The sequence below is a fragment of the Dermochelys coriacea genome, chromosome 6, assembly GCF_009764565.3.
Source record: "Dermochelys coriacea isolate rDerCor1 chromosome 6, rDerCor1.pri.v4, whole genome shotgun sequence".
Lineage (NCBI taxonomy): Eukaryota > Metazoa > Chordata > Testudines > Dermochelyidae > Dermochelys > Dermochelys coriacea.
Window position 1 is genome coordinate 61,489,309 of NC_050073.1, and position 25,595 is coordinate 61,514,903.

A 25,595-nucleotide genomic window follows, 5' to 3' on the forward strand; every position below is an offset into this window, starting at 1 on the left:
TTCTACATGTATATGCAAAATTAAAGTCATACACATCAATATGAAATTTTACAGATCGTAATGTACCCTGGCTTGGCCCCTTGCACAGCAGAGAGAATTCACCTGAGGTAGGGCAGGCAGTAGTCTGCCATCCCTGAGGGTTCTGCTATGGGAGAGGAGCAACTTTAATATCTGTTGGAGGCTCCAAAGATGCCTTGCTACCAAAGGCTGCAGTGGAAATGTGTTTGAATTAGTATGTCTCAGCTATCCTCACTCATTTCCTGGCTAGTGCCTCCTACTTTTCTGACTGTTGTGAACCCCTGTGGACTTCTCTGGGGATGGGGAGGTTGTGGCCACCTTGTACCCCTGCAGCCTCTTCCCAGCGGATTTGTTATCACTGAGGGAGGGGCATAATTGAAAACTGACATAATCCAGAGCTGATTCCAGGCCTCTGTGTGTGCTGTCCTATAACCTTGATTTTTTTTCCCTTAGCTCTGTGTGTGTGTGTGTGTTGCTTCTCAACAATAACAATGTATTTTTTTTTTGCAGTTAATACAAAGATCAAAAGAGGCTATTAGTTGTCGGTTTATAATTGCAGGATAATTAAATTCTTCTAGACTGTAGGGACATATGTCTGAAGCATTTTAATTCAAATATGGGTGGAAAAACATTTTAAAATCAAAATGAAATGTAATTTGATCAGTAGCTATGGTAACAGCTTCCATCCCTTCAGAAAAGTAAATCATGTTTGCTGATATGCAGAAACTGTAACATTTACCAAAATCCAAAACTATGAGGGAACTTTATACAGATATGGTAGTGCAAGCTTCTCTCTGATGACATTCAGCCATGACTTGGAAGGATTGTTTTTATGGATGAGAAGGTAGTTCAGTCTGAGAATCCTTATTAGTCTTTGGCTTCTCTGCTGAAACTGGCAGGGAGAGAGCAGTTATTCACATATTGCTTCACTACTAAAGATTACCAAATCTTTGTGTATGCCACCTGACAGTTGCCAGAGGGCCAGAACTTTTGGTGTCAGATGACCTAGGCTGGTTTAGAACTACTGATCTGGAGCCGAAAGGAACTGCATCCTATTACAAATCTCCTGAGCTATTTAGGCCACTAATATAATCTGTGATCTCCTCTTTTGCTATCCTGTTAGATGCTGCCCATGTAATGTGGTTTGAGAAACTTCATGTGTGGCTCCTCTTTGTGGAGAAGAACATTATCTACCCACTGATAGTCCTCAATGAGCTCAGCAGCAGTGCCAAGAACATTGCTAGTCCAAAGAAACTGGACACAGAGTAAGTAGAAAAGATTGTCAGTAACTTGAGTGTACCCAATATGGTGGAAGAAAATGGCAAAGGGTATCATAATTGACAGCTGCAGTGGAAGTATAGTTAATACGAGTCGCAATTAAAGCAAAGTAGTAATAACTAGTTTCTAGTGTCAGTACCTGGCAAGAGTATATGTCTGGATCACCGTATGGCTTATACTGAATGAATATGTAAACTTTTTAAATGCAGAAATCATAAAATTGAGTCTTCTGATTTGTTAAAAAGATCATATCTCTCAGATCATATCAAATGCTATGTAGATTTCAAGCTACAGAATTTTCTGGTAATGTATCAAATTGCAGACATCGGAGATAGAATAGTTCTATTACCATCCAGCCTATCCATGCCAATGCAGAAGTAATCCTTCTGGTATTTTGTCCATTTAAATCTTAAACTCAAGCCATGATACAATTACTAGGCTAAATGCACCTGTCACCTCTCCTTTAGTTGTCATGTGCTGCTGTTTGGAACCACAGAAGAGTTCTGCTGTCAGACTGGCCTTTACTGTACTCTGTTGGCACTGTGATTATTCCAGCAGGTCTGACTGTGGCTCGGGTCCCTCAGAGAGAAATATCAAAGGTTAATACAGTGACCAAATGACCTCCTTAAAGCAAGATGATATTTATTTAGAACAACAGCCTTTTAGAGAAAACAGATCTTAAAACAACAAAACTTATTGTATGCATATCTAGTCTTTTCCTAAGGCTTTGGGGATCTGGGAAGACTTAACTTCTTTAAATTCCCTCTGCAGAATCTCTCCATGTCAGCCAGTTGCCTCCTTAGTTTTGTAGGAATCAAATAACACTTGAAATGCATCCGATGAAGTGAGCTGTAGCTCACGAAAGCTTATGCTCTAATAAATTTGTTAGTCTCTAAGGTGCCACAAGTACTCCTTTTCTTTTTGCGAATACAGACTAACACGGCTGCTACTCTGAAACTTGAAATGTTTGTAGCTCTTTCATCTAGTAACTCCCAGTTCTTGCAGAAAATGGTTTGCAACTCACTGGAGACTGGATCCTTGAAGCTAACAGCTTTTCTCATTGTCTTTCAAGTGTTGTGTGGGAAGCCATTGTGTCATCTTCCTACACAAACCTCTTTGAATTTGAGCATTATAGGTATATAATATTCCATCACCCCTATATAGGTTAGTCCAATATCATACAGCAAATTCTAATAACCAATGCACAATAAACGTCCCTTCCTTGACTCTGTCACAGTGTTCATAAAAATATTGCCTCTCCGTATTCATGACATGATTACATTTTAGCTCCACATCTGTCACACATGGGTTTTTTGCTAGATCTCTTAGGAAGACTATCCCACAGATTGTGCTAATGTTGTTTTTGTAGAATGTTGATTGAATTCAGAATGACGAAGGAGAGACTATAGTCATAACCTAAAAAAACCTTAACGTGTCTATTAAGCATTGAACGTGAAGAAATTGCAATTGCTTAACAGCAGATAAGCAGTAGGCTGCAGATGAGTAACTTTTTTCTTTCTGCGCTCCTTTTGTAGGATTGGCACTTTAATGATCACCATAGCTGGTTTGAAGTTGTTGCGTTCCTCTTTCAGCAACCCAACCTGCCAGTATGTCACTGTTATTTTCACAGTGCTCTTCTTTACATTTGATTACAAAAGTTTTTCTGAGACTATGCTGCTTGACCTCTTCTTCATGTCCATACTCTTCAGCAAGGTAACTTTACACAAAATTACACACCCTGAAACTGAGTATTTCAGATCATCATATTTGAGAATCCAGGGAATGAAAATCCTACGGTGGTTACGTAATCTCCCAAATCATCCATGCTATGAATAAATGACCATATACTATTGGATAGCTGGGAATCTCTGCTTCCCAGTATTAATGTTTTGGCCTTGGCATGTGTTAAGGTATCCGTTCTTTTAAAGTCCCAGCACTTCCTTGGAGCAGAGAAGATGTGAATTATGTGATTTAGTATGGCTAGATGCACTTCGGCAGACCAGTTCAAGTGCTTACAAGACCAGTAGTTTTCCAAAGCACTGATAGTGAACCAATGAGCTTGACGGGGAGAAACTCTGTTTTAGCCCAATATTTGGTTCTATTTTTATGACTAAAACTGTTCACTTTTTTCCCAAAATTATGTTCTGCTATAGTTTGAGACTCGTTTAATGTTTATCTGTTTTCCTGTTGTGATTGTTCAATATCTATATTAAGGAGTATTTTTTAACAAATTAATACAAAATTATATTGTAAGTGTATATCTTACTGCAAGTCAAAATTGCATGCATTTTCCGTTGAGAAGTTCATATGTAAAACACTCTGATTTTAGTTAAGTCACAAAATGATTTATATATTTTATCTTCTCCCCTTTTTTCTAGCTTTGGGAACTCTTTTATAAATTGAGATTTGTGTATACTTATATTGCTCCTTGGCAGATCACCTGGGGATCTGCTTTCCATGCTTTTGCCCAGCCCTTTGCTGTGCCACGTATCCTTTGAAGATTCCAATTTGTTAATTACATCTATTTATAATTTGACTCTTACTGTATTGTTCTTAATTAATTAAACCTAGAGAATACCTTATCCTGCCTAATGAATGTTAATGACAACTTTATGCACTTGCTGTCTGGATATACTAGTAAAGCTAGAACAGTTCATCACAGAAAAGACCTAGACCAGGTTATTCCATTGGAAAAATTGTAGGGCTGACCAACATTTCCCTTTTTTCAACAATTATCTCCAGTCTGTAGTTCATAGTTTCAAGCCTCTTATCCGTAGATAGAGACTTGCACTTTGTTGACTGTCCTGGGTCGGGTATTGATTCTCATTTAATACAGAAGTTCCAGAATAAGAGTTGCCATGCGCAATTCTAGTCTTTTTTTTTTTCCTGTTTGTGCAAAAAAAAAAAACAGAACACCGGTGCCCCTTATTGCTGAATAATTTTTTCCTTTATATAATAATACATGAGGGATTTGTGAGATCTTGCTTTGTTCTTATGTGGTGCCAACATCGGTGCCTCACTTTCCCCTCTCTAAGACAGGGATAATGATACTTACTTTCCTTTTTGTAAAGTGTTTTGAGATCTGATGATTTAAAGTGTACATAAGAGCTTGGTGACGTTGCAAAAGAACCACGCGGTAGTCTTGGCTTCCTTAACCCTGTCATCCCACAGATTCTGCAATGTTGTTTGTCCAAGCGGCTGTGTCAGCTTTCTTCTCCACCCCACTGAACCCCTTTCTGGGAAGTGCAATATTCATCACTTCATATGTCAGACCTGTCAAATTCTGGGAAAGAGATTACAAGTAGGTGAAGTTAAGCCATTAAGAAGTCATCTCAGCTGTGTTTAATAGAGAAAGCTGTGACTGAATGTGGTCTTTTTGTTTTGCTTTATTTCTAGGTGCTAAGATTTTTTTTTTTAGAGAGAACTTGTTCGTGGCTTTTAATTCTTTCATACAAGTATATTATTTTTCTGAAACATCATAGCAGCCGTTTCAACACTGACAGTGCTTACACTTCAGTCCTGTCATAGCTTTTATTTACACTAGCATATAAACTGAATAATTTAAGCTCCAAAATGACAGAAATTTTAAGGGAAAATTGAGTCTGAAAAGTGACTGTATGCAAAGGGCATTTGAGGGTTCCTTATTTGTACTAGTAACTCCACTTCACGTTTGCTCATTTTACAGGTAAAACTTTTTTTCCTAACTCCCAAAGCCAAAAACTCATCCTCGTATCTTAGTCGATGTCAGTTCTTGGCTTATGCACCACCACCAGTAAAAAAATTCTTCAGGTAAGATAGTACCTTCAATTAAACCTTCCCTTAGACTGAAACAGTGGGGTTATGCAGGTATCATTGAGGTAAGAATCTTTTACTGTTGCCTGAGCCAGAAAAAACCCAACTTGACATTCAGATGGCAGGATGAGCTTGTAGTACTAGCATTTAAGGGGAAAATCATTTCACATGTAAAATGAGCAAGTTCCATGTTGAGTCACTGGCAATAAATATCAATGAAACCTAGGTGTCATTTATTGTCACTTCTCAGAGTAGAATACTTTCAAGACCTTGCTTTTAAAACCTGGTGTACAAATTTGGGTTTCTCCTTCAGCCAACATAATGGCAGTTTTTGGTGAGGAGAACTAAAATGGAGCAGCACTTGTGCTTCTTAACTACTAGTGCCACACTGAAAAGTCAACTTAGAGTGCAGCCAAGTGTTAGCTTTGCTACTTCTGTTGACTTCAATGCAAGTAACATAGCTAAAACTTCATGCAGAACTTAGAAACTGTCTACCTTAATTGGCTTTTTGTGGGCAAAGGAGAGAGCTTTGGTGAATTAGATTCTAACATTACTATGGCTAAAAGGCATTGTTATGTACAGGCAGGATTCTAAGTTGAATGTAAAGAAGAATTGCAGGCAAAGTTTTCAAAGCTATCCTAAAAAAAATCTTTTCTTCAGTACAGCATCATTTACAACTCCTTTCCCTATATTCTCCTGTCGTACGAAAAACTCTTAAATATGTTTTTGTTTTAATTTTGTTGTCTTCAGCACAAAGCGTGTGGACCATTCAAACACAAGACTCGCTTCCCAGCTTGATAGAAATCCAGGTAATACTCTTACTTTTTGGTTGAAATGGTACAGGGTGGAGATGTGAGTCTGTCATGTACAGATATTACTAACATGAAAGGGACACACACCAACTTCCATTTTGTGTCTGGGAACTTCTTATGACAGAAATAAAAATGTGTTTGTATATCAAGATGAGTTTCACCTCCTATACTGAATGTTATATGACTGTAGTACATGTAGCTCAGCTTATAATTGGGTTTCTTTTAAAGTGTTTGACTTGTGTTTATTTATATACACAGCACCTGTGAAGAACTCTATAATCTAATTTATGTGGGGGGAAATACCTATCTCTTTTATAAATGTAGTTAATCTTCAGATGCTTTGCTTTAGCTGGGGAAGGGGATTATTACAGAAGTAAACTCAATGTACTTTGACACTAAAGTGCCTACTGGCTTAACTGTGGCTTTAACTATGGACAGTGTCTATACTCTAGCCATTAGGGGTTTTTTATTGTTATGTCTGAACCAATTAGGGAGTAGTTTCAATCACCTAGACAGGAGGTATAAGTTTACATTTTATTCCATGTGCAAAACAAACCGATTGATCCAATGATGGAATGAGGACCTCTTTCTTTCGAAAATGAACTGATCAAGCTCCACCAGTACCCTTCCTGCTAAACCACACAACTGCAAAGGTGGAAGCAATTTTTTTAGATCAGTGATCAACTCTACCTTACTCGACACAGCTGTATTTTCTGATATCTTCTTTTCCTCCTCTTTTATTCCTTTCTGCCATTCCATTGTCTGCTCTCACATCCCCTTTTCTCGAGCTCTTCCCCAAACTACACCTCTACCCTGATATAACACGGTCCATGGGAGCCAAAAAATCTTACCGCGTTATATGTGAAACTGCGTTATATTGAACTTGTCCCCCTAACCACCCCCGACCCCTATCCACACCCCCGCCCCCTGACTCACCAGCAGCGGCGGGAAGCAGAGCAACATGGCCCCAGCCCGCTCCACTCTGCCAGCTCCCAGCCGCAGCACTCCACTTCCCGCCATCGGTGAGTGCGGAGAGGTTGGGGAAAGGACGCTCCCGGCACTCACCAGTGGCTGGAAGTGTAGCGCCGTGGCTGGGAGCTGGCAGAGTGGAGCGGGCTGGGGCCGGGCTGCTCTGCTTTTGCCACCGCTGGTGAGTGCAGCGGGGGATCCCTTTCCCCCAAGCCCCGTCCCCCGAGCGACATGGCTCGGCCGGGTGAGGGAAGTGGAGCGGGCTGCTCCCAGCCCCCCACTAATCACCTGAGCCACTCAGTGCCTATGGCGCCCCCAAAAGTGCCCCCTCACAGCTCCTGCCTCCCAGACCCGGGGGGGGGGAGGGGCCTGCTTTACTGTGTTGTATGCGAACCCGTGTTCTATCAGGTCACGTTATAGCGGGGTAGAGGTGTACCATGTACTCTTGTCTTGTTTTTCTTCTTTCTATGCCTACCTACTTCTCCCCTTCCTGTTGCAGTACCTGCACAGCTGTTTTGTTTTCTGTGGGATTTCTGAGTGCTATGAACAAGGGCAATCTGGGAACTGAGCACTGCTTAAAGGGTATCTAGGTACCAGGGCAGTTGCATCCTAAAGTAGTACTGCTGATTGTTGCTTGATTCCTTTGTGCCTATGTGCTTAAGCATAGCACTGCATGGAGTTAGGCATATGGGAGTAGTATGAGTGAAGCTGAAGGAGTGGCTTGGAGATCACAAACAAAAAACCAAAACTGATTAACCTATCAATCCATTCAGAATGAATTCGTTAGTTGAATAGTTGCCTCCATAAAAAGAGATTGAGATCTTTTGAAATAACATTACATTCACTCCTATATTTTCTTGATGGCAAAGTACAAGTTTTAATTGATAGAAGCTTGGGTTTTTCCTGTAGGTTCAGATGATAACAACCTGAATTCAATCTTCTATGAGCATTTAACCCGTTCCCTTCAGCACAGCCTGTGTGGAGACCTGTTGCTGGGGCGGTGGGGGAACTACAGTACTGGGGACTGCTTCATCCTAGCTTCTGACTACCTCAATGCACTAGTACACCTTATAGAGATAGGAAATGGTCTGGTCACCTTCCAGCTGAGGGGGCTTGAATTCAGAGGTAAGAGTTCTGTGCTTTGATTACCCATTTGATTGACTTACCAAATGGACTTTTTTGAAAAGTTTAACTTATTTACAGTTTGGTTCTCTAAACCAGTGGCTTTGAACTTGGGCTTCAGGGTCTCTTGTTTTCTCCCTCTTACATAAGAGGGGACACAGAGTTCTATAACAGAGCTAATATAGGTTTCTCATTGCATTTTAATGTATTACAGGTACAGTGATTGACACTTACCCTCTTTTCCTATGCCTAGTTGCATGTTTGAATATAGAGTGGTAAATCAAAACTAAGCAATTTTAATTTTTTTCATTAAATAGTTAACCTAGATACAGTAGTTTAATTTACCTGCTGTTAACAGAAACATAATTTGTGATGTATTCTGGTGTCTCAAACTTTTTAAAATATCAGTTATCTTCAAATTAGTAATCTAAAGTCTTACTTTTCTTAACATCCCCTAAGGCACTTACTGTCAACAACGAGAAGTAGAGGCCATCACCGAGGGGGTAGAGGAAGATGAAGGGTTTTGTTGCTGTGAACCTGGCCATATCCCACATATGCTTTCATTCAATACTACCTTTGGCCAACGCTGGCTGGCATGGGAAGTGCTTGTGACAAAGTATGTTCTGGAAGGCTACAGCATCACAGACAACAGTGCCGCTTCCATGCTTCAAGTCTTTGATCTTCGGAAAATTCTCACCACTTATTATGTCAAGGTATGGCTCTGCACCTAGCAAACGTGGCTGTGGGGGAATTCAGCTGTCCTTCAACATAATGTTATTTTGGGGAATTGAAAGCATGAACTGTTAACTCTCTATGTGTGTATATATAGTGTCTTCAAAGTGGAGGGTTACACAATGCGATATAAGCTATGAATACACGAATCTCTCATTCACCAAAGGAGAACGGGTGGTTTGAGGGTATGTCTACATGTTGAGCTGGGGGTGTGATTTATAGCTAGGGCCCTACCAATTCACGGCCATGAAAAATGTGTTACAGGGGAGACCAGCGTTTCTTAAACTGGGGATCCTGACCCAAAAGGGAGTTGCTGGGGGGTTATAAGGTTATTTTAGGAGCGTCCCAGTATTACCACAGTTACTTCTGCACTGCCGTCAGAGCTGGGCAGCTGGAGAGTGGCAACTGTTGGCTGGGCAACCAGTCCTGAAGGCAGCACCCTGCCAGCAGCAGCACAGAAGTAAGGGTAGCAATACCATACTATGCCACCCTTACTTCTGCGCAGCTGCCTTCAGAGCTGGGCAGCCAGAGAATGGCAGCTGCTGACTGAGGGCCCAGCTCTGCAGGCAGTTGCGCAGAAGTAAGGGTGGCAATACCATACCATGCCATCCTTACTTCTGTGCTGCTGCTGGTGACGGCTGTGCCTTCAGAGCTGGGATCCTGGCCAGCAGCCGCCGCTTTCCAGCTGCCCAGCTCTGAAGGCAGCGCTGCCGCCAGCAGCAGCACAGAAATAAGGGTAGCAAGTCCCCCTACAATCACAGAATCATAGAAGATTAGGGTTGGAAGAGACCTCAGGAGGTCATCTAGTCCAACCCCCTGCTCAAAGCAGGACCAACTAAACTTTCATAATAACGTTTAAACCCGCCCTCTCACCAGCTCCTCTTTGGGTCAGGACCCCTACAATTACAACACTGTAACATTTCAGATTTTAATAGCTGAAATCATGAAATTTATGATTTTTAAAATCCTCTGACATGAAATTAACCAAAAAGGACTGTGAATTTGGTAAGGCCCTATTTATAGTGCAAGGAGCTAGTGCGAGTATGTCTCCTTGAGCTGAGAATCGCGCATCCAGCTCCAAGTGTAGACATGCCTTGTGGTAAAGTGTAATAGCTATTTTCACATTTGGACAGCCATGTAATACAATCTAGGACAGAGAATGACTACTGTATCCAACTGAAACATCAGTGGAAGCTTAGGGGACAGAAGGTAATTACCCAAATATGAATCTGGCCAGGACAGAGCCGAAGAAGGAAAAAAGTCCCATCCCCCCACCACTACAAAATATCCAAACCCCAAAACTCCTCCTTGCTGTTCGATTGATACCTTTGAACAATCATTTTCTTTGTTTTAGATCTGGGTCAGTGCACCTTTGTTAAGGTTATTTGCAGTAAGAGTGCAGGAAAATGTTGTTAAAAATATTTCTATAATTAGTTATTGCAAATCCAAAACTAAGATGGGCCTTTTTGAACCTGGGGGAATGTATGGAGCCTGCTATGCTCTCATTGCTTGCAAAGGATGCAAGTAAATACTGTTTTGTGTTAATGATAGGAAATTATACTTGTGATCTCTTCAATCCCAAAACTCTCTATTAAGTATGTACAGGCACCATCTTTGAAATGCAGCCACCTCTGGGATGGAGGAGTGGGGGCAGAAGGCCACTGTCATGCACATCACTGCATAACAGTGGTAGAGGGAAAATATTGGCTGAAGACTCCCTGGAAAATGTCTACTTCTGCAGAAAGATGCTAGTTGCCAGATCTTCACTGGTCACCCTGAGCCAACAGGCCTTGATCTCTTCAAAACATTGATACCCAGACTGTCTCAAATATGATCATAACCTTTCATACTTCTGAGGGGTAAATAAATCTGGCCTTGAAACACTTGTCAGACTTATGGTTCACATTTAGAAGGCTCTCTTTGCAGCCACAAGGGCTTGAAGTTTGTTTTTTCTTAACTAAAAACATTAAATTCAGTCCTTTTTAAAAAACATACTAAACAAACAGGCCTGTTACAAATCCCGCACTAATTAAACCTGTGCACTTTCAAACAGTGTGGTGTGCTATTTCCATCCTCGTGTGTAACAGAGAAATACATAATTTAATACAACAAATTAGATTTAAATTATTTCCTGGATATGTAGTATAGGTCATAATATTTTCAACTTGTACCATTTCAGGGCATTATCTATTATGTCACAACCTCCTCCAAGCTGGAGGAATGGTTAGCTAATGAAACAATGCAGGAAGGATTACAGCCATGTGCAGACTGCAACTATGTTGATGTGGATCCTACATTTAATCCAAATATTGATGAGGATTATGACCACCATCTAGCAGGGGTCTCCAGAGAGAGTTTCTGTATGACTTACCTCAACTGGATAGAGTACTGCTGCTCCCGAAGAGAAAAGGTAAGCATGACAGAGTGACCAGAACTATTAAACTTTTCTAGGAAAGTCTCTTACATATATTCTTTGGTAGCGTGGATTTAACTGTCTATTGAAACTTAGATTTCAAATTGATTTGTAGGAAAGTGTTACATTGGGTTTGGGTTGATGAGTTAATGCTTTGACCTTGATCTCTTGAGACCAAAGTTCAAATTAGTCTTAGATTGCAAGTAGTGTATTATGTAGTTGGAAGTGCACTAGGGAAAGGAGGAGGCGACCAAATCACACAATATAATTTGGCTTGATTGGGCCTCTGTTTAGGCAGAGAAGAATGATTTTAGAATAGCCCTGGCTCACTAATGTTCAAAACAACCCTAACTACAAAATGATTTCCTCTATAGTACATAAAATCGACTGCCCAAAGCATTGCTAGGTAACTCATGGTCAAATATGAAGCTCTTCTCTGGACCACTTCGTCTCCTAGCCTCTTTGTCATCTCTCCAAACCTCCCGCACCCTTTTAAGGAAGTTTATACAAAAGTGTGTCTAGAGAATTACACTGGCATCTGTCTGCTTATTTAAATTCTCAAATGTGTGGTTTGACCATGGATAGATGTGGTCTTCAGGGAGTGGGTAAAAGGGTCTCCTGATGTTTTAGATTTAATGAAGTACCTGGGTATTTAACATTGGGGAGCTCCATTGGAGGTAAGTGACTAAAAGGAGGCCTCTTCTAGGAAGTGTATAATATTTGAAACCTTTTTAGATGTGGAGAATGGCCATCAAAGAAAACTGTCTGCCTGTATTCCATGATCATCACTTGGCAATTATTTTGTGGGGTGGTGGAAAGCAGATTTAATAACTTGGATACACGACATTTTATTGCCGAGAGAATTATCTTTATAATGAAGTGTTACATAAGTAATGCTGCTTTACAAAGCACCACACACATGGCTTTTTGCTCTGGGTGTTTTGATGAATGGAAGCAGTCTACATACTTCTGAAGTAAACTCACAAATATATATTGTTTAACTTTTAAGTGAGAGATGTATGCCTGGTCCGTTAATATGCCTGTGACATCTCTGTTCATCAAGACTAGTCTTTTTATGAATCAAACCTAGAATTCAAGAACAGAGTATGCATGCAAGATAGTATGTACATGCATTCAGCTTGCAACTAATTCAAATGGCAAATGTAGTGCTTTTCTGTACAAATCTCATTAGTAAGGCAGCATTTACAAAGCACTGTAAGAACCCCTAATTTGAATTCGGGTGCTTCTGAGTGCCAGCCCATTTTTATTTAACATAAGTGCCACTTGAAGTTGATTTCTGGTAGCTTTCTGTATTTGCCTTTTTGTCACTCCTCCTATCAGCATACACTTTGCTATAGTATGAATCTCTCCCTACCTTCTCCACATGACTCTTTATTTTTTTTTATGTATTTATTACTACCAGCCGCTGGATGCAGATAAAGACTCCTCCTTGGTGACTCTTTGTTACGGACTGTGTGTTCTGGGTCGGAGAGCTTTGGGGACTGCTTCCCATCATATGTCTAGGTAATACTACGCTCTTGTTTTCAAGGATTTTGGAGGTGGGGATCCTGTGAGCATCTAGGTTTGGGGTAATGGCTAACTCTTCATACAAAAGCAATGTTCTTCATAGACCCCCAAAATGAACAGATACTCTAGGCCCCCCTCCTTCATAAATATTGTGGAAGATCCAGTGAAGATGTGCCAAGATTCAGCAAATGAAGGATGTGGGAAGGATAATGGAAGTTGAGAGTGGTGAAGTGGAGGGCCTTCACGCCTTTCTTGTCCATGATACCTGCTGAAAAATGAGCAGGATTAATCAAGTCTTGAAATTGAACTTTATTCCTTGCTCCAAGCATGAAGCCTATATATAAAAAGGGGTGCAGGGAGGAGTGTTGTAGCACATGGAATAATCTTCATCAAGATGCGGGTTAGACCAGTGGTACAGGTTCATTGGCCTGCCCAGTTCCTGTCACCTGTGATTGGTAGATGTTGTATTACTGATTTAGTGTAAAATTTAGTGTTGTGTGTTGGTAACACCAAGAAATTGGTGACTCAAAAACACATACTAAAACATTGTCCTTTTCCTGGACACCAAGCACAGCACACTTACTCTTTATCTCATGTGAAAGGACAACTGTTGACTAACTTCTCCTCTGAGTTCACCATATTACAGCGAGGCTGCTTGGTTGGCCCCCTGAAGGATTGTCACTATATATGATCTTGCTGAAATACAGTAACTTCATTGGGGCAGATCACAAGGTCCATAACTTTCACAGGATCTTTTAAATTAGCTTTGAAAAGCTTAGGAGTCTAAATGCTTAAGTCACTTTGAAATAGCACTTATAATAATAGCAATTTAGTTTTTAAAAATACTTAAGACTTGTAAATGGTGACAAATCCTCGTGATGAGTTAAATGGAGGTGATGAGATGAAACAAAAGAAGGTAGTAAAGCTCTTAATCTTTTCTCCAAGAATGGCACAATTGAGGCAGTCTCCTGATGGATGCATACTCTGTAGTGTTGCACTCCCCTGGAAAATTCCAGCTGCTTAAAAAATGTATCAAAGTGATGCACTCTTGTAACTTAATCTGACCCTCAGCATTCTTGGTCAAGTGTATATTCTATCTAGTTCCTATACCTATGGCATGCCCACTGCAAATGTTAATATAATTATCGCATTTTTAATTACACCCATGTTGCTGTAACTTAGGTTTTCTCCTTTTATCCAGGCCTGCTATTGCCTTCTTCTCCCCCCCGACTGATGTGATAATTAGAAATTGAAAAAGTACAGCAAAGGGTATAAGAAGTGATTAGGGGTATGGAACACCTTCCTTATCAAAAGAGATTAAAAAGACTGGCACTGTTCAGCTTGGAAAAGAGATGACGAATGGGAGATGTGATCGAGGTTTATAAAATTATGAATGAAGTGGAGAAGTGAATAAGGAAGTGTTGTTTATACCTTCACAGAATACAAGAACCATGGGTTGCCCAATGAAATTAATAGGCAGCAGGTTTAAAACATAAGGAAGTTGCTTCTTCACACAGTTCACAGTCAAGCTATGGAACTCATTGCCGGGAATGTTGTGAAGGCCAAAACTGTAACTGGGTTCAAAAAAGAACTAGATAAGTTCATGGAGGACTATTAGCCAAGAGGATGAGGGATGCAATGCAATGCTCTGGGTGTCCCTAAGCCTTTGACTGCCAGATGCTGAGACTGGATGACAGAGAATGGCTCATTCAATAATTGCCCCGTTCCGTTCATTCACTCTGAAGCATCTGGCATTGGCCGTTGTCAGGAGACCACATACTGGGCCATATTGGTCTGACCCAGTGTGGCCATTCTTATGTTCATATGTGTACAGAGGAATATCACAACTGTACCTATCTCTACAGTTCAATGTTACATTATATAAATCAATATTTCTACTGATGTAAGGAAGGGATGCTGCATATGGAGGTTTTTAAATGTTAATGTTTCGGGGTTACTTTCCATCCCAAACAGTAATTTGGAATCTTTCCTGTATGGGCTGCATGCCCTGTTTAAGGGCGACTTCCGTATCTCTTCAATCCGAGATGAATGGATCTTTGCTGACATGGAATTGCTGAGGAAAGTGGTGGTTCCTGGAATACGCATGTCACTCAAACTACATCAGGTAATAAGGTTAACGAGGGATGTATGTTTTTTGGCTCTGTCCATGCTGATTGATTAAATTGTGATATATGGAGCAGTTTTCCACACAGCTTGCCTGGCCAGCATAGCAAGCTTTAAATCCTGTTTAAGATAAGTGTGTTGGCTAGAGCTAGCTAAGTCTATAATATGTTTTTAAAGACCGTGTTTTAAATGTTTATAGGGCTAATCAAACTGAGGTGAAACCATGTTCAGTTAAGACAATATAATCTCTGCCTCATCAAACTCATTGGCTTGCCTGACTGGCCCTGTTCCCTTTTTGGGAATTCATTCAATCATTCTTCCTTCCCTCTCTGTGTTTTGAATAGCTCTAAGGACATGAAATCCTCGCTTGTTAAATGACCCATGTCAGGTATTTCTTGAGTTGGGATGTTCCACTGGGACATCTAATTTAGCCATTCTGGTGGAGAAGCAGAAAGTAAGAAGAGAAAAAATAAAGGACTCAAGAGAGGGAAAGAAGTGCTTGTTGTGGGGGCGGATAACTCATAAATATGAGACTAAACGTAGACTCTGGGTTCACATCACCTCCATACACTGTACTCTCTGCAGCTCATCTCTGGTAAAGGTCAGCCTTCCAAGAGGAGCAATGGGGGCAAAAAAACCCAACTGACTTCAAGATTGAGCTTCATAAGTAAATGGAGGAGATGGTATGATGAGACTGCCTACAATGGTATATGACCTATCTGTGACTGCTAGTCGCAAAAATCCCCAGCTGCCAGAGATGGGATATTATATTGGGAGGGTCCTGAGTTACTACAGAGAATTCCTTCCCAGGTGCCTGGCACATGGGTCTTGTCAATATGCTCAGGATTCAACTGATGGCCATATTTGGGGGTCAGAATGGGAGAGACCTTGGGTTTTTTTGTTTTCCTCTGCAGCATGGGGTACTGGTCACTTGCTGGTTTAAACTAAACTACAGAGTGGATTCTCTGTCACTTGAAGTCTTTAAATCATGATGTGAGGAGTCCAGTAACTCAGCCAGAGATTGAGTCAATGGATGGGTGAGGTTCTGTGGCCTGTGATGTGCAGGAGGTTAGATTATATAATCACGATGATCTCTCTTGACCTTAAAATCTATGAGTCTGAGTCAATGCTTGAAAAATTCACCAGACACTGACTAGTCAGGGGCCAGTATGAAACAAAAAGGGCCACCTAGCAAGATCCATGGGTAACTCCCTGGTGAGAAGCCTACCCACCCCTGCATACACAATTGGTTGAATGGGGAAGGTCCTGTCGGTCCTTGCAGAGTGCAATTCCTGGGCCTGCCTTTCCTTTTTGACTGAGCTTCCAGCTAAAAAATAATCTCGTATATTCAAAGCTGCTGAAGTGTGAAAACAACAACCTCTACCCCAATTACCAAGGCATCAGCTGCAAATCTCAGAATCACAGTGAACACCTTCCATGTCCTCTTACTGTTGCTGTGTGAGCTTGGCTGCTTTTATTTTCTTGGGAAATTATGCCTTTGAAACAGGGTTCACCTGAAGGATTTCTCTCTCTCTCTCACGTGAGCCAGAATTTATTCTAATGTACCATTACATGGCCTTCTTAAAAAAAAAAAAAAATGCTGGTGCTAGTGTTTCCAGAAATTATTTATAGGTCTAATTATCAGTCTGTCCTGAAACAGAGCTTTCACTGTCACTTGAAAATAAAAAGTTTTCAATTCAAAACAGCTTAAATTTGGTATTCGCCACTCCAGTGGAATGGGAGCATGGGAGAGCTGTAATATATTGACAAAGTTCAGCAAATGTAGCAAACATCAACTGAGATGCAACTAGTATGGAAAAGAGATTGGCCATCCAAAAATCTAATCTGTTGAAATATGAAAATCATGAAGATCCAAGCTGTGAGTGAATTAAATAAAAAAGCTTGTTCTAATTTAAATAATCATAGAATCATAGACTTTAAGGTCAGAAGGGACCATTAAGATAGTTTAGTCTGACCTCCTGCACAACGCAAGCCACGGAATCTCACCCACCAACTCCTGTAACAAACCCCTAATTATGTCTGAGCTATTGAAGTCCTCAAATCGTGGTTTAAAGACTTCAAGGTGCAAAGAATCCTCCAGCAAGTGACCTGTGCCCCATTCTATAGAGGAAGGCGAAAACCCCCCAGGGCCTCTGCCAATCTGCCCTGGGAGAAAATTCCTTCCTGACACCAAATATGGCAAACAGCTAAACCCTGAACATGTGAGCAAGACTCAACAGCCAGACACCCAGGAAAGAATTCTCTGTAATAATTTAGATCCCACCCAATCTAATATCCCATCACAGGCCATTGGACATATCTACTGCTAATAGTCGAAGATCAATTAGTTGCCAAAATTAGGCTATCCCATCACATCATCTCCTCCATAAACATACTGAGTTTAGTCTTGAAGCATATACGTCTTTTGCCCCCACTGCTTCCCTTGGAAGGTTATTCCAGAACTTTTCTCCTCTGATGGTTAGAAACCTTCATCTAATTTCAAGTTTAAACTTCCTGATGGCCAGTTTATATCCATTTGTTCTTGTGTCCACATTGGTATTGAGCTTAAATAATTCTTTTCCCTCCGTGGTATTTATATATTTATAGATAGCAATCATATCTCCTCTTAGCCTTCTTTTGGTTAGGCTAAACAAGCCAACCTCTTTGAGTCTCCTTTCATAAGACAGGTTTTCCATTCCTCGGATCATCCTAGTAGCCCTTCTCTGTACCTGTTCCAGTTTGAATTCGTCCTTCTTAAACATGGGAGACCAGAACTGCACATAATATTCCAGATGAGGTCTCATCAGTGCCTTGTATAACAGTACTAACACCTCCTTATCCCTACTGGAAATACCTCACCTGATGCATCCCAAGATGGCATTAGCTCTTTTGGCGGCTCATAGTCATCCTGTGATCAACCAATACTCTGAGGTTCTTCTCCTCATCTGTTACTTCCAAGTGATGCGTCCCCAGTTTATAATTCTTGTTATAATTCCTAAATGCATGACCTTGCACTTTTCACTATTAAATTTCATTCTCTTATTATTACTCCAGTTTACAAGGTCATCCAGATCTTCCTGTATGATATCCCGGTCCTTCTCTGTATTGGCAATACCTCCGAGCTTTGTGTCATCTGCAAACTTTATTAGCACGTTCCTGCTTTTTGTGCCAAGGTCAGTAATAAAAAGACTGGTCCCCAAACCGATCCTTGAGGAACTCCACTAATAACCTCCTTCCAGCCTGTTAGTTCACCTTCCAGTGTGACCCGCTGTAGTCTTACCTTTAACCAGTTCCTTATCCACCTTTCAATTTTCATATTGATCCCCATCTTTTCCAATTTAGCTAATAATTCTCCATGTGGAACCATATCAAATGCTTCCTGAAATCGAGGTAAATTAGATCCACTGCATTTCCTTTGTTTAAAAAAAATCTCGTTTTTCTCAAAGAAGGAGATCAAATTGGTTTGACATGATCTACCTTTTATAAAGCCATGTTGTATTTTGTCCCAATTACCATTGACCTCAATGTCCTTAACTACTTTCTCCTTCAAAAATTTTTCCAAGACCTTGCATACTACAGATGTCAAGCTAACAGGCCTGTAGTTACCAGGATTACTTTTTTTACCTTTCTTAAAAATAGGAACTATGTTAGCAATTCTCCAGTCATACAGTACAACCCCTGAGTTTACAGATTGATTAAAAATTCTTGCTAATGGGCTTGCAATTTCATGTGCCAGTTCCTTTAATATTCTTGGATGAAGATTATCTGGAACCCTTGCTGTAGTCCCATTAAGCTGTTCAAGTTTCGCTTCTACCTCGGATGTGGTAATATCTACCTCCATATCTTCATTCCCATTTGTTGTCCTACCATTGTCCCTAAGCTCCTCATTAGCCTCATTAAAGACTGAGGCAAAGTATTTGTTTAGATATTGGGCCCTGCCACTCCATACTCAGTGTTTAAGTGGTCCCACTTCTTTGTTTTCTTCTTATTAATATGGCTATAGAACCTTTTACTGTTGCTTTTAATTCCCTTTGCAAGGTCCAACTCTACATGGCTTTTGGCCTTTCTCACTTTATCCCTACATGTTCTGACCTCAGTAAGGTAGCTTTCCTTGCTAATCCCTCCCATCTTCCATTCCTTGTAGGCTTTCTGCTTTTTCTTAATCACCTCTCTGAGATGCTTGCTCGTCCAGCTTAGTCTACAACTCCTGCCTATGAATTTTTTCCCCTTTCTTGTGATGCAGGCTTCTGATAGTTTCTGCAACTTTGACTTGAAGTAATTCCAGGCCTCCTCCGCCTTTAGATCCACACGTTTTTCAGTACAATCCACTTCCCTAACTAATTTCCTTCATTTTTTAAATTTAGCCTTTTTTAAATCAAAAACCCAAGTCACAGATCTAGTTTTGTTTATCGTTCCATTTAGTTTGAACTGATTTAGCTCATGATCACTCGAACCAAGGTTGTCCCCTACAACCATTTCATTTATGAGGTCCTCACTGCTCACCAAAACCAAATCTAAAATGGCATCCCCTCTTGTCGGTTCAGCAGCTATTTGGTGAAGGAATCTATCAGCTATCGTATCCAGGAAAATCTGAACCCTGTTGTTATTACTAGCACTTGTCCTCCAGTCTATATCTGGGAAGTTAGTCTCCCATGATCACACAATTCCCATTTAATATTTATTTCTTTAAAAACATTAAAGAGGTCTCTATCCATATCCAAATTGGATCCTGATGGTCTATAGCACACCCCAAGCACTGTCCCAGGGGAGGCTCTAGTAGCTTTCTTCGCCTATGTGATTTTTGCCCAGACAGACTCTGTCTTATCCATTCCATCACTCCTGATTTCTTTACAGTCTACCTCATTATTGATATACAATGCTACTCCACCACCTTTGCCTTTATTTCTGTCTTTCTTAAACAGCACATACCCTTCAATACCCGTACTCCAGTCATGACGACTACTATTCCACAATGTTTCTGTTATCCCTGGTTTCACTTTCTGCACCACTAGCTCTAGTTCCTCCATTTTGTTACCTAGGCTCCTTGCATTAGTGTACAAACATCTTAATTTTTGCTGTTTGGCTTTGCTTGCATTCTTTACCAGATTGGGCACAGACATTCTACCGCCAGTATTACCTATTAGATTGGTATCCACACTGCCCTTCCACCGTATGTCCATTCTCCTACCCACAGCTGTATCCTTTCTTACTTCGTTTTCTTCCCTCTCAAAGAGAAAATTTGGCGTGGAGATTACCTGGACATCTCACAACCATCTCCCCCGAATTCCTAGTTTAAAGCTCTCTTGATCAGTTGTGCCATCCACCATCCTAGAAGTCTATTTCCCTCCTTACTCAGGTGAAGTCCATCCTGAGAGAACAGTCCTCTGTCCATGAATGCTTTCCAGTGGCCATACATCCCAAAGCCCTCCTTATGGCACCACTGCCTGAGCCATCTGTTGAGCATCATAATCTTGTGTCACCTTTGTTGCCCTTCTCTAGGAACAGGCAGAATCCCACTGAAGATCAGCGTCTTCCCCAGCCTGGCACAGTCTCCCTTGATATGTTCCAGCGAGAATCTGGCCGTATCATTTGTTCCCACATGAAGGACAATCAATAGATTCTTTCCTGCTCCCCTTAGGATCCTCTTCAGCCTCAGGTCCACATCCTTTATCTTAGCACCTGGCAGACAGCACACACCCTTCTGTTCTCTGGATCAGCTCTTGTTACAGGCCTGTCTATTCTTCTCAGTAATGAATCCCCAATCACGTAGACCTGCCTTTTCCTGGTGATGGTGTGATTCTCCAATCTATCCCCTGTTCCATCTGGCTGCAAGTCCTCTCGATTCCTATTGTCCCTTGCAATCCTCTGCAACCCATTCCTGGAGCTCACATTTGGTGGTGTTATCTCCATTGACTCTCACCCTCTTCCTATAGGACTATCTGCTCTTCTCTTCTTCCTTGCCCTCTCGCCTTCAGTGGCCACCTGCTGTGCCCCTTCATTTTCCAACTCCACAAAACTGTTCCTGAGCTCTATTTCTCCTTCACTGCCCCGTCTTTTCCTCTGCCTGGTTCTCTTAGTCACATGCGAATCCTCACCCAGCAGTATCCCCTCTGAATTCTTTGGTCCTGTTTCCATCTGCAAGTCTGATCTTTTCCCTTCAGCCTCCTCATGTCTTTGCTCCATCATCCGCTCGAACCCCCTTCTAAACTCAACCAGAGTCTCCACCTGCATCTCCAATCTTTGGATCTTCTCTTCCATCCAGTCATCTTCATTGTGTCTTCCACTGCTTGGGTCACTACCACTGCTGCCTCTGTGTCTCATAGTCTTCTCACCTAAATCCTGTTAGTCTGGGAAACACAAACCAAACCAAAACATCACAGGAAAACAAACCCGCAATGAGCACCAAAACACTATCAGACCACCACACGCTCCCTTCACCAGCTTGTCTGTCCCTTTACCTGGCTCTTACTCTTCCCCCCAAACTCCCCTTACAAACTCCCACTCAAACTCCCGTGTACAGCTCTGTTTGCTGGCTCCTGTGCCACTGCAGCTGTCTTGCACGCTTGCATCACTGCAATATATGAAAGTCACCAAAAACTATCATGCAATGTCATAGCAATAATTGAGTTAGCTTGTTCTATTAGATCATGGAATTCTCTTAATTTAGCAGTGTATACAAAATGAGAAACGTTAGGAGTAAATGCAGAAAACAACTTCAGTAGAGTAATAGAAAGTCATGGTGAAAGTGGCAGGATTACAATTTACAAATCCTGAAATATTCTCCAGATATTACGTAGGCCACTACAAAGTATGCACCTGAATATGGAGAAATGAGTGAGAAATGGAAAATGTACATAAAAATATTCACAAATATGCATAAAAATACAAATGTTTTTAAACACAATCCTTTGAACTAATACATAGTACAGATAAGTGGTGACTTTTTTCATTTGCATTGTGGTAGTGCTCTGAGGTATCTTCACTCAGGATTGGGGCCTCATTGTGCTAGGCACTAAAACAAGCAAACAAAAAAAGAAAAACCTAAACATGGTCTTCGCCCTTTGGAATTTAAATCTGTACTTTTGTATCAGAAAGAGCCATAACTTAATACTGAATGGATCCTGTAAATATGTGGCCAGCAATAGTATGATGATGTGAATGCATGATGAAGTATACAGGATGTTTTGTCTGAAATCCGATTTCTTTTTGGTGTGTGACTGCGGGTCAGTGTTGAACGCACATTCATGTGTTTGTTTTTCTTACTGTAAATGATACCAACTGTTGAAAAAAAGCCTCTCACTGAATATTCAATACTTTACTTCTTTGGCTTTAAACTTCAAGGCTTCTGAGCTCTGAAGTAGTTTGTTAGAACCAAAACCACTCCATAGGCAATGTGACTAGATACACAATAAAATCAGTATAAAAATTATAACAACTAACCATTACCAGTACTAGATAAATCCTTCCCACCCCCAAACTTAAAGAAACATTTGATGTGGGTGGATATTGAACTCATCTAAACAATGGTGGGAATCTGTTTTTGATTATTGTAATTTTGTGCAATGCATTATCTATAGTTTCTGAGGTCTGAAATCTCTACTTTTTTTTTTACTCAATTAGCATCTCTGACACTAAGCCATTCTCAAATAATGCTTTCATTCTTGAGTTCAGGATCACTTCACTTCCCCAGATGAATATGATGACCCTGCTGTCCTCTATGAAGCCATTGTGTCCCATGAGCAAAACCTGGTTATAGCACATGAAGGGGACCCAGCCTGGAGGAGCGCTGTCCTTTCCAACTCTCCCTCCCTGCTTGCCCTCCGCCATGTGATGGATGATGGCACCAATGAATATAAAATCATCATGTTGAACAAGCGTTATCTCAGTTTCAGAGTAATCAAGGTGTGTGTTTATTGTATATGCATGTTGAATGAACATATGATGTGCTGCTTCATGCTGTTTTAGAATTTAGGTTAATCATTACAGAAAACTACTGCTTTAGCCCCGCCCATTACCTTTCTCAGTAAGCAGTCACTGCTTGAGCTGTCCTAGAGTACTTAATTGGTTATCAAGATAGTACTTTCCATAAACATTAAATATTGACAGAAAAATAAGTGTAATGTCATCTCTAAAAATACCTAGTGACAATATGAGCAAAACACAGTTTCAGCAGTCCCTTTGTTAGTTTTATTGGACCTAATTGTTTATCTTCTTATTGCCCTTTTGTCCATTATGTGTATGAGGTATGGAAAGTGTATAATACCTTTTAAAGTCAGCATAATAATCCTATTGTATAAACATGGCTCTGTGAAAGCATATCTATATTGTGACTTGTACTATTGGTGGTAATTTTGAATTTATCTACATTTAGATGACAGTGATAAATGTAGCCTTAGTCTGACTATAGCTTTACTTCCGCCGCTTCGGTATTTACACAGATGCCCCCTCTTCTGAACAAAGCTTAAGCTTTCCTTCCAGGTCTCTCCATAACTTTGGATTTCAGTTATGTTTCCTGCTGCTCCCCTTTGTCCACTCAAGTGTCAGTCTTAAATTATCTTTATCTGCTTCATATCATCTTCTATGTATGCCCCCCCCAAAGGTATGTGAGAGAATCCTAAATTAACATATGCCGAACGGCCACTCTCTCTTCAAAAACTAAAATCCAGCTCCTATTAGAGGGCCCACCTGCCATTCCGTATTTGTGCACTTTATTCTGTACTGTTTGCAGCTTGTGCCTATATATTGAGTCCTTTGAAGCAGGGAGCGTGAATGCTTGATGGTTGGTTGTACAATGCTGCGTACACTTTATATGCTCTATCCATAATAATGTAATTCTTCTCTGAGTGCTTGCTCATGTCCATTCCAATGTAGGTGCGTGCTTGCCATGAGCATCGCCACGAGAAAGATTTTTACCTCAGTGGTATCCGTTGGGTCAGGTCAGCTGCTCCCTGGAGTTGCACTCTCATAGCTTTGGTATAAAGGACCCTGCTGACCACCCAATTGCTTCTTACGGCCTGCAACAGTCGCTGGAATTTCAGTTCATTCTTGCTGTTGCAAGTACTCCTTAGTGAACTTTTCTCTACTCTTATTGTATATAGTTGATTGTATTTACTAGTTAAGTTTCAGTTATTAAGTTAGTTAGTTAGGAACCCTGTTAGTGGGGTAAACCGGCCCACCCCCGAACCAGGACATGCCTCTTCTCCAGGTTTCAAGCCTTGTGAATCTTGTCACAAGCCTATGCCTGTGAGTGACTTCCATTCCAGCTGCCTCAAGTGTCTGGGGGAAGCTCAGCTGTGTAGGGATTTTAAGCCTGCAACAAGAAGGATAGAGATGCTAGACTCCACTCTATCCTCATGGAGGCAGCACTCTGACCTCCATTGGAGCAAGGCCACTTGGACTCGGCACTGAGTACGTTGGCCTCAGTAAGAAGCACCCTGGCTTCACTTTGGGACACCCGGTGCCATTCTCCAGATCCAGCACCAAGGTGAGATGCTCCGACCATGCCTAAGGAACCTCAGCACCATCAGTCATCCCCGGTGCCAAACAAGGATGTGAATGCGAGAGAGCCCAGGCACCGTTCACTGTCACTGGTGCCTAGGAAGAAGCAAAGGAAGACCAACAAAGGCTAATCACCTACACTGAGGTCAGTGGGACAGAGAGACGCTGCTAAGGTGCAACCCACATTGGGCTGTCTTCGGGCTTGCTGCACAAGGTCCAACAAACTTTGCAGGACCTGCCATTTGAAGGTAAGTCAATCTTTTCAGAGCAGAAAGACTCCAAACTTCAGTTTTTAAGAGTCAAGGGCCACGTCCTTGGGCCTTCATACTGTGGCCCCAGTGAGGAAGCGCTATAGGCCACAGCAAACGGCTTGCTTCTTCCTCCTGCCTGCTTGACAGGACTATAGCAACAGGAAGAGCAGGGGCTACAGGAGGAAACCTCCCCCACAGACTTCATCTGTAGCTGCACCCCCAGACACTTGGTGGGGTCAAAGCAGGCTTTTTGATGGGACAGTCAAGGACGATGTACCAGGAAGAGTTTATGGATCCAAATTCCCCAGATTTTGTGGACAGGTTATCCCACTTCGATAGGGTGCTATGCATGATCACAGTAGGATACATCCTTCAGTTTTTTTTGTTCCCCTCCTTGCCAACTACCCTCCCCATCCCTCTTCAGGGACCCTTCTCACAAACAACTTTTAACCCAAGAGGTGCAATTGCTCTTAAGAGTGGGATCAGAGCTAAGGGATTGAGGGTTCTACTCCTGATATTTCCTAATCCCAAAAGCCAATGGCAGTCTCAGACCGATTCTGGATCTGCAAAACCTCAACAAATTCATAAAGAAGCTGAAATTCCACATCGTCTCCTTGTCCTCCTCCATTCCCTCCTTGGATTCAGGGGACTGGTACGCTGTCCTTGACTTAAAGGACGCATATTTCTACATTGCCATCTTTCAGGGACACAGAAGGTTCCTTAAATTTGTCATGAACTATGTGCACTACCAATTTATGACATTCCCATTCTGTCTCTTGGCGGTCCCTCAGGTATTCACGAAGTGCATGTGAGTTGTTGCAGCCTTCTTGAGGAGATAAGGGGTTCAGGTTTATCCGTACCTCGACGATTGCCAAGAAGGCCAATGGCATTTTGGGTTGTATAAGTAGGGGCATAGCGAGCAGATCGAGGGACGTGATCGTTCCCCTCTATTCGACACTGGTGAGGCCTCATCTGGAGTACTGTGTCCAGTTTTGGGCCCCACACTACAGGAAGGATGTGGATAAATTGGAAAGAGTACAACGAAGGGCAACGAAAATG

General features: G+C 41.4%; 1 protein-coding gene across 12 annotated transcripts in view; it reads left to right on the forward strand.

Annotated features, from left to right (window-relative positions):
• PCNX1 (pecanex 1) overlaps positions 1–25,595 on the forward strand; it is a 136,438-nt gene that overhangs the window by 94,603 nt on the left and 16,240 nt on the right. For all 12 annotated transcript variants that reach the window (XM_043517855.1, XM_043517852.1, XM_043517853.1 and 9 more), the window contains 11 exons: positions 1,142–1,283; positions 2,832–3,009; positions 3,675–3,783; positions 4,468–4,597; positions 5,839–5,897; positions 7,779–7,994; positions 8,451–8,704; positions 10,903–11,133; positions 12,560–12,660; positions 14,638–14,788; positions 22,459–22,689. In XM_043517855.1, coding sequence (XP_043373790.1) covers positions 1,142–1,283; positions 2,832–3,009; positions 3,675–3,783; positions 4,468–4,597; positions 5,839–5,897; positions 7,779–7,994; positions 8,451–8,704; positions 10,903–11,133; positions 12,560–12,660; positions 14,638–14,788; positions 22,459–22,689 — 1,802 coding nt within the window. The remainder of the gene's footprint in view (positions 1–1,141; positions 1,284–2,831; positions 3,010–3,674; positions 3,784–4,467; positions 4,598–5,838; positions 5,898–7,778; positions 7,995–8,450; positions 8,705–10,902; positions 11,134–12,559; positions 12,661–14,637; positions 14,789–22,458; positions 22,690–25,595) is intronic.